General features: G+C 38.5%; 1 protein-coding gene across 1 annotated transcript in view; it reads right to left on the bottom strand.

Annotated features, from left to right (window-relative positions):
• Positions 1-4,782: 4,782 nt before the first annotated feature.
• The window catches only part of LOC126253462 (facilitated trehalose transporter Tret1-like), a 159,803-nt gene continuing 154,661 nt past the window's right edge, over positions 4,783-9,924 (bottom strand). Inside the window, exon 8 of the mRNA XM_049954816.1 lies at positions 4,783-6,578. Coding sequence (XP_049810773.1) covers positions 6,253-6,578 — 326 coding nt within the window. The 3' untranslated portion in view covers positions 4,783-6,252. The remainder of the gene's footprint in view (positions 6,579-9,924) is intronic.

Raw genomic sequence — 9,924 nt, 5'->3', positions numbered from 1 at the left:
AACTGTTGAGAAAAAAATCAGTATGTTATTCCAGTTCTAAGATAATTAACATTGAAGTTAGCCAATCAGGCCATTGTGCATGCAAATTCAGGTAGCCGCCAGCCTTACTAACGTCCTATGTCAAATTTTCATATCACTGTCGTGTTTGGTTTAAGGAAATTAAATGATGAACACTTTTGGTGACAGCAAAGTCTAGTTGGTCACTTGAATTAGCACATAACATGTCCATAATGATTGGTAGATCAGATAACTATTGAAGAAGTAGTAAATCAAACTGAGGAAAAAAGAAATTTATGACACAGCTTGATGAAAAGAAGAGACAGGTCATTAGGAAACATTCTGAGACATCAGAAAATCATCAATTTGGTAATGGAGGAACGTGTAGGAGCTAAAAATTGTAGAGGAAAGCTCAAATGGATGTAGGTTGCAGTAGTTAAGCAGTTCTGAAGTGGCTTACACAGGACTGTCATGGGGAATGGCATCGAACCTGTCTTCAGGCTGAAAATCACAACATGGCAACACATGAAGTTATTTTCATTTCTCTTTTTTTCTTTGAGAATTTCACAATACATTCTAGATTTACTCTTATTATGAACCACTAATACCATGTGAAAATGTATTGGCATGCGAGGGTAAGAATTCAAAGTTTGCTGAAGAAATTTCTGCAAGATGTTTTGTTATCAACTTTACAGACTATCCTTACTAAAACATTCTGTGGAATAAATATTTTATTTCCTCAGCTGTATTGCATCTTGCACCTCTTCTCAGATTTTGGACCTCTTACATCACTTCACAGTATATTTTCTCCTTAATGTAATATTTGATCATTAATAAAAAGTCAGTTTTAAATAAAGACCACCTTTCACCACAACCATTACATGCTCAGATACAACATAACTTTTTGTAATATGTCATTGCATCATCATGTTCTGATGCTGGCCAAGGATTCAACCACTGCTACAAATGCTGCTGTAGAAAAGAAAACTTTTTCTGTCCTTAGGTTCATTGTCCCAGCAGATTATGCCATAAGCCAGTTCTGAGAGAAAGCGTGCAAAGTGATTCCATCTTTAGATCACCTCAGTGAGGGAGATTTTTTAATGTAAAGCAGGCACAACTAAGCTTGATGATTAAGTTGTCCACCTGTTGGCACCACCATAGTTTATTTTTTGTATGTTTGCCTAGTCACTTCACATACAGAATTTCATGTAATGAGTTCCTGCTGATGCCTCCTTTGCTGTGTGAATGTTTCATTCCTATGATACATTTTGAAGATCCTTACTTCTAAGGGTTGCATTTGGTTTGAACAAACTAATCAATGAAATTTCCTGGCAGATTAAAACTGTGTGCTGGACCAGAACATGAACCTGAGACCTTTGCATTTTGTGGGTATGTGCTCTTCTGAATGAGCTATCCAAGCACAACTCATGATCTGCCCTCACAGCTTTACTTCTGCCGATCCACATCTTCTACCTTCCAAACCTCATTGAAGTTCTCCCATACAGTAAAGCTGCAAGGGGTGAGTCAAGCTTGGATATCTCAGTCGGTAGATCACTTGCCCTTAAAAGGCAAAGGTCCCAGGTTCAAGTACCAGTCTGGTACTCAGTTGTAATCTGGCAGGAAGTTCAAATCAGCACATAATCCACTGCAGAGTAAGAACTAATTCTGGAAACATTACCTCAAGCTGCAGCATCCTTTCATCCAGGGCTGCTAATCCAGTGAGATATGCAGGAAAATTTCTATGATGTTTGTAAGGCAGGACACGAGGTGCTGTGGAAGTGAAGCTGTGAGGGCAGCAGATCATGAGTTGTGTTTGGATAGCACAGTTCATAGAGCTCTTAGATGAGGAAGGGCAAATGTCTTTGGTTCGAGTCCCAGACTGGCACAAAGTGTTAATCTGCCAGCAAGCTTTAAATCAGCCCACAACTCACTGCAGATTGAAAATTTATTTTCGATCTGGCATTGGTGCTTTATGGGTTTCCTGTGTGCTACACTTATGTATTGCATGGAATATCCTTGAGGAAAAATACTTTTTACTCTGTAAACCACTTAAGCCAAGTATCATTTATAAATGCTCCTCAGTTAGGATGATGTTACACATTAAAATTCGAAAGTACTTTTTGAGTCATCCTATATTCTTCACAAGCACTTTATAAGTGCATGTTAGAGCGTACTTTGTGTTAATGCTAGTCACATCATTCCTTTTTCCGGTTGTAAATAAAGAAGAGGAGAAATGACTTTATATGTAGCCCATGCCTGTGCCCTAATCTCTCTTACCTAATTCTCATGATGGATATCCAAGATATACAGGGTGTATAAAAAAATCATAACTATTATGTTATTTGAGAAATGTGTGTGAAAAATGTACTATTGGAAAGAGCAAACTATTGAGTTTCACATGGTTCCTGTTTGGTAGCAGCAGTATGCGCCCATTTCAGTTCTAGTAAAAATGGTGTTGGGATAACAGAAAGTGTTTTATGTGCTACATTTTGTGCAGTGCAGGTCAATAATAACTGTTCAGTGTGACTTTCGTACTAGGTATGGTGTGGATCCTCCTATAGCATGAACAGTTCTGAGAAATAAGTTGTTTGACAAATAGCCAGGCAATTCCTGAGTTTCTGACACAGACGTCGAAAGCATCCACCATAGTTTCACAAGGAGTTGTGACAAAGCAAGCTGTTTTTTTTCCCCCTATGATGTTTGTCCGCTTTATTTTCTCATTGCTAGTCCTTGGTGTCGACGTACTGCATTGCTAAACTTGGTGAAAAATAGGGGGGGTGGGGTGAGGGGTGGAAGTTTGACACTGACTACATAAATGATGTAGCCGATAATTGCACAGATGTGTTTCACACTTCTTTACTTTCACTGTTCACTATCACCCTCAATAATACAAGAGGGTAATCTTGTATTATTGAGGGTGATTGTGAACAGTGAAAGTAAAGAAGTGTGAAACACATCTGTGCAATTATCAGCTACATCATTTATGTAGTCAGTGTCAAACTTCCACCCCTCACCCCACCCCCACCGCCCTATTTTTCACCAAGTTAGCAATGCAGTACGTCGACACCAAGGACTAGCAATGAGAAAATAAAGCGGACAAACATCACAGAGTCTACAGAAATCCATTCACCATGCAGCTTGACAGCTCAACATGCACCCTGTGTCCTTCTGGCATGAGTTACATTGATGTTTACAAATAAAACATACAAAATTCAGTTACTGAAAGCTCCTCATGAAGGTGACAAATAACAATGTATGGAGTACTGTAATTTTGTTCTTGGCAAAATGTAGGATGATAGTTTCCTTCCACACTTAGTGTTTAGTGACAAGACAACACTCCACTTAAATGGAAAGTTGAACCATCACAATGTGGGAATATGAGATTATGGATCAACCACATGAAGTTGTGCAACGTGAGAGGGACTCTCCAAATTTTACTGTGCTTCGTGCAGTTTCACGAGAAAAGGTGTATGGTCTACTTGTCTTTGTCGAGATCACTGTTACAGGAAGCATATATCTCAATTTGCTTGAGAATTTTTTTTACCACAGTTGGAGACTGATTCAAATGGTTTTATTTACCAACAGGACGAGGCACTGCCACACTGGCATCTGGAAGTGTGAGATTTTTTAAATCAAAGAGTTACTGAATGATAGATCGGTCACACTGGACCAAATGATTCAGCCTTACATTACTGGCCTCCATGGTCACTGGACTTGACTGTATGTGATTATTACTTGTGGATGTCTACAAAAGACTCTGTTTATGTGCCTTTGTCATCAACAACAATGAATGAACTGAGACATTGCTTAACAGCAGCTATGGAAGTTGTAACTTGAGACATGCTTGGTGCAGTGTGGGGACAATTTGAATACCGCAATGACATAAGGCATGCATTCAAGGGGTGCATATTGAACACCTAAGAAAAGGTATGAAAAAAGCTTTTTGAGTTTCCCATTCATCAAAAAATAAAATTCATTGTATGTGTTTACTAGTTTCAGAAATATAGATGTGCCAAATTTCAGGATTTTTTTGATGCACCCTGTATAATAGAGGCAACAGAATTATACAAAGTCTACTTTCAAAACTGATTATTTAAATTTTACCACAAGGTTTCGTAAGAACAACACCCTTCTTTCAAAAAACCCATTTAAGTTCTCTGAATATCTGTTTTGTACTTTCATAAGGTTATGGCTATTAGTTAAGTTCCCAGTAGAGCATGTTTGAATCCCTCCAATATATCCCATCAAGCTCACCTGATAAGGGCTCCAGCCACTGAAGCAATGCTTACTAAAAGATAATAGTAGTGCCTTGTATCTGTTTCCTTAAAAGGTGGACTGGAGTTATTGATAAATCACTCAACAAGTTCAGGTCTTCTACTTATTTTATGTATATGTGGCACTTAATATTGTTTTGTAATGTTAGCCATATTTATGTATCCAATACAGCGAACATTCTCGTGACCCGACATATTGTGTGCCTCAACTCAGAGAAAAATTGCAACTCCTTAATTAAGGCAGAAAATTTAATTTCTTTTCTAAGTTATCCATAAAACATATGTTAGCATTCCTGCAATTGTAGAGCAAGGATGCAATCATCTCTCCAGACCAGAAACACACTGAACTGTTAGTGAACATGCATTCTACGTAGTACATGATTGATGTAGTTTGCTGAAAATCAACAGGGATGAGAGGATGCAATACATGCTAAGCCTGTTCCTCTTCAAATCAACAGGATGCGAGATACTTTCAAGTTGGAATGAAGCTTAAGTGAGTTGAGAATGCATCTTCCTTGTTAAAATATTTTAATATGAAATGTTTCCAGTAATTACCCAAATAGTGCTGGTTTGTTTTCGCACTGGAGTCTCTCTGATATATATTAATCCATTTTTTTACTAAACAGAATATATATGTATATTTAAATAACATTTTAAAACAGTTGTTTAAAGCTACAGATTAGAACAGGAACGACAATCTTTATTTCATCTCCAGAAAGTTCAGTATTATACCTTTTTTATATTATTGGATACTATAAAAATTACTATGTACAAATGCAGATAGATATATCATATGTAAAAAGCTATTCAGTAAGAAAATACTGCTCTAACTCATAAATAAAGATGTGCCGTACACCCAAATGAAGTATCACAAAACAAACTGGGTGAGTGGATCATTATGACAAAATGCTTTGTAACATTGGCCCAGAAACACAAAACCTGCACAGCAGGCAGTCAACAGTGTTATTTTGGCCAGTGCACCAAATATTTCAAACACTTTTATACACATTTTCTGCATACGCAAATACAAAATATGACTAAAATTGCTAGAATTGACACTAAACTGATCTGAAAGCCCTGCATATGACTATGAACAAGGAACTTTTATTTTTAATGGAAGAAGAATGTTCCTCATAAGTTTCACTCTTTGATTCATTTTATCTCATCACAGTTATTGAATGAATTGCATACAGTTCAACTGTTTTAATTCTTATGGAATATTACTCATTTTGTACTAATAAATACAAATGTTGCATTCATGCTGTCTTCACCATAGTTCATGGAAAACTATACAATGCAGGCCTAGCTTGCATTATTTGTATCTGTAAAGATATGCAGAACTGAAAATCTGCAGTGTTTACACAAAATGAATGTACAAAAGACTATCTTGTTAACTGCATGCTATTCATTACATAGAACCTTGCCAAAAAGTATGTATACACCTTTTTGATTGCAAATGTCAACTATAGCAATTTGTATAGCTATGCCTTTTGCTCCACAGTGGCTCTACTCTTACACATTTTTTAAAATAATTCAAGTACTTTTCTTGCATGTGAAATCATTGCTGATTGCATCTGTCATAAATGAGCTGTGGCAAGCAACCAAGAAACCGTAACCAGATATGGTAAAAGAAAAAAAAACTAAAAATGGAATGTTGATCTAGTCTTCCCTCAAACACCAGTTCTGTTTCTAATAAGAGTGTATCATTATAGGTTTATAAAATGCAACTGGTGAGTTTTGGATGAAAGAAAAAGGGCACACAGACAATTAAAATTGGGGCTAATGCCTTCAAAAACATTTACTGTCCCTGGCTGATCATTTGCATCTGATGAAGCTTTGGGACGAAGCTGTTTGCTTCGGAGAGACAAAATGCCCCATGTACAGCAGGCAGTCAGAGGGCGGTAGATGCCTGCAGACTCTTTATTAAAAGGTGGCCCATGGTGATGTGAAGGGGCCTCCCAAGACTTGAGCGTGGCGGTGCTCACACCTTGACAGTGGTCATCTCATGGGAGCCACCCGGGTCCTCTTTGCAGGTGTTCTTGCCCTCTAAAAGCTGCTGTATCTCTTGCAGTGACTTGCCCTTTGTTTCTGGTAGAAGAAAGACAATAAAGAAGCCTGCAATCAGTGAGCAAGCAGCAAACAGCCAGAAGGTGCCCTCAACACCAAGTGCGTCCAGCATGTCTGTAAGGAAGCGAGTCACCAGAAAGCCAAGCACCCAGCACAGTGACACAGTGAGAGCCGATGCACCACTCTTCACTCCTGGTGGAAGCATTTCTGCCATCACAGTCCATGGGAGTGGTCCAAATCCTACAAAACAAACACATTTCTTTCACTGTTATAAATGATTCACAAGATATTATCAAATTTTTAATAATACAGCAAAGGCTACAGATGAAATTTTAGAATAGTTAATTACAGAAATATTAACAATATTAAGAAATGTGAGATTTCTAATCAATTTCAGAATTAGAAACTTCCTGTAACTTGGCTGATAAGCACAGATGGTAAGCAAAATGTAATGAATAAAAAATAGTTTCCATAATTTTTAAAACAGTCTGATAGAAAAGATCAATGTGTCAAACATGAGTACTTAACTAAAAAAGTTCATGAACTGAAAATGAAAAAAACAAACATAAGAAAGGTGGAAGAGGAGAAAAAAGCAAATAAAGAGAAGAAAAAAGATCTGGATGAAACATAGCAACATAAAAGATTTAAAAAGATAGTAAGTAATTGCAGTTTACATTTAGGGCTTCTTCTTCAATGTTTTTGACGTTTCATTGGCATAATATATTCAAATATAGCAGAATTGCTCTTGAATGTCTAGATTTCAGCAGAACTTCATTATCTGGAACACAGTGCTTGTGTCTGTAGTAAGAAAGATATTAATAATACCACCCCGCCCTCGCCCCCCCCCCCCCCATGCCACCCCTCTCCATGGTCATTCCCTCAGAATTCCCAAACCATTCCTTGCTGATACACACTGCCTTCCATATCCTCATATACTTCCTCTCCCCTCCATGAAACACAGTGCTCCTGAACACGTGTTCCATAATATTGTTGTAACCTTTCTACCAAAACTCTAACCACTGCAGAAGTTTCAGTACCTTCTAAAGGCCTCACCTTTAGCCCAAAACCTAGTTCAGCCATGCTGTACTTGTAAAGGACCTGCTTACCATTATTTTTTTCTACTGTGGAAACATTTCATTGCTATGCACTGGGCCAACAGCAGCCAATCAAGACCCAGCACAGAATTTCCCTCCAACTGTGATATTTCACCCCTCCTGTCTGGTCATTCCCTGGTAATTTTTCAAGAATTCCTTGCTTCTAACCTGGCTTCAACCTGCTTTCCTAAATCCTCCCCCCCCCCCCCCCCCGGTGAATCCAACATGACTCCTATACAGTGCACAGGTATTCGTAACCTGAAAACCAATCCAGACCTTATCATTCTGCCTGCAATAAATTCTCCACCATCATGGTCATGAATCATAATGAATATGTGGCTTAGGGTCTCCACCAACTTTCCAACACATTATGACCACAATTCCATTCCAGAAGTCCAACATGACTGCCACCAGCTCCTGAAGGTCTTAGGTCCATCCCAAAGCCAGACATGTGAATCCATTTCCCTTTTCACATCCATAACCCTCCACACTCCTGCTTTGTACCTGCACACCAAATTCCAAAAACCCAACTCCCCAGGTCTACATATTGGTTATCCCATTTTACTTGGATACAATGTTCCCACAGAGTGAACATCTGTCTTTGTTGACCAACACTCCCAATCTATTGTCCATAACCTCCAATCCTACATCCAAGGCCTATTGTGTACTTAGATGATTTATATACTATTCAAAATTCTATCCACATAATGCAAAATAGTGTTTCACCATCCACCCAACCTAAAAAATATCTTTGTCTGCCCTATTCCAGCTCACAATTCTGTACTCCACAGGTCATTCCTTTGTGAATGACACAGGTCCAAGGTCTGTCTCAAGCACTCACGTACCACCTCCTACCACAGTCCAGTCACATGCAATTCCTACCAGTAAAAGGCAGGGACAAATGTGGAAGCAGCCATGTTATACAACAGCTATCCTGTAATTACTGTGCAGCATTCTATGTGAGCCTTATAGGTACCTAACTGTTTATGTGCATGAAAGGCCCCTACCAAACTGTAGCAAACCACAAAGTTGACCATCCAGTTGCCAAACATGCTGTGGACCACAACACAAATGATTTTTAAATTCTGCTTCACTATGTATGCCATTAGGATGCTCTATAGCTGCACAAGTTTCTCTGAACTATACAGATGGCAACTGTCTCCTCAGAATATCTTGTGTTCTCGCAATCCCTTGAACCTAAACCTGTGCTAACCTGTTTCACACTGTCATACCTTACCTTTTCGATTTTCTCTTATGTCACTGTCCACACCACTCCTTCCCTCTCAAGGTCATGCAGTGCCCTCTCCTGTCCTCTCCCACGATTCTTCCTCTCCCTCCCCTCAACTCACACAGCCATTCTCTCTCTCTCTCTCTCTTTCTCTCTCTCTCGCTCCCTCTACCCTCTCTCTCTTTCATCCCTCTTTCCCCTTTCCATGTGTATCCACATCTCTTTCCCCTCTCTGTATCCTTCTCTGTCTCCCTCTTCCTCTCTTCCCCCTCCTTTCCAACCCTCCCCGTTACCCTCTATCTACATCTCTTTTATGCTCTAAGCCCGTAGAACTCCTTTTGTATAACAAATAGCAGAGTTGAAAATAAAAATACACCTAACCAGCAACACACCATAAATATATGACTCATGAAGTGTTGATTTTGCACAGGCCAACTGCAGCATGCAGTTTGCTGTTGATTTTGTGACTGCAGACTGAAGATTCAGATATGTATTATGCTAATTGGAGATGGGTGAAAGCCCAAAAGGACTAGACAACATTCACTTTTGGTTTCCTAATCTGGCTCTTTAAGAACTGAGGTGCTTTGTTAGATCCTCAATTTGCCTGTGGGTAGTGCCTGAAATGTATAAGCAGTCATGGCAGTGCTCTATAAAAAGACGCCCTGTTTTCTTGAGCGGTTTAGGTACATATGTTAAATTAATAAAGTGAGTTGCCTCCTACAAAAAAAGTCTACTAAATCACACATGAAGGTGGGACAGTAAGTGCAGAATGATGTGATGAAGTATGTTTTTGAATATAAAAGAAGCAGCCAGTTACAATGTGAGTGGTGGGCTGGTATACAACAACAATCTGCTTGGCCACCAGAAAACTAAAACATGAGCATTCCTTCATGAAACGAAATTTGGGTACTTCTGAAACAACTTAAATCCTCTGGTGCTCTCTCAAAAGTCATGTGATTTTATTGGACCATTAAAAGTTACTGTATCTGTCTGTGAAAAGTTCTGGAACAAATTTCCTGACTACTCATTTCATACAAAAATTTTTAAACTCATTTCAGAGGATGCATGAGTAATTTTGAGAAAATATTAAAATTTTGAAAAATAAGAAATTTGCATTACTGTCTCAAAACTTTCAACAGATGAATGCACTTCATTCTTTTTTGTTAATTTTCAAGACTAGCTAGACACTTACATTTCACTACGGTAACTTGGTCTTTGTAAGCTTTTTATAACACGATAACAAAAAAACTGCATTGAAGGGTCA

Source organism: Schistocerca nitens, chromosome 4 (assembly GCF_023898315.1).
Source record: "Schistocerca nitens isolate TAMUIC-IGC-003100 chromosome 4, iqSchNite1.1, whole genome shotgun sequence".
Lineage (NCBI taxonomy): Eukaryota > Metazoa > Arthropoda > Insecta > Orthoptera > Acrididae > Schistocerca > Schistocerca nitens.
Note: the sequence above shows the minus strand (reverse complement) of the source record. Positions and strands in the feature narration are given on the sequence as shown.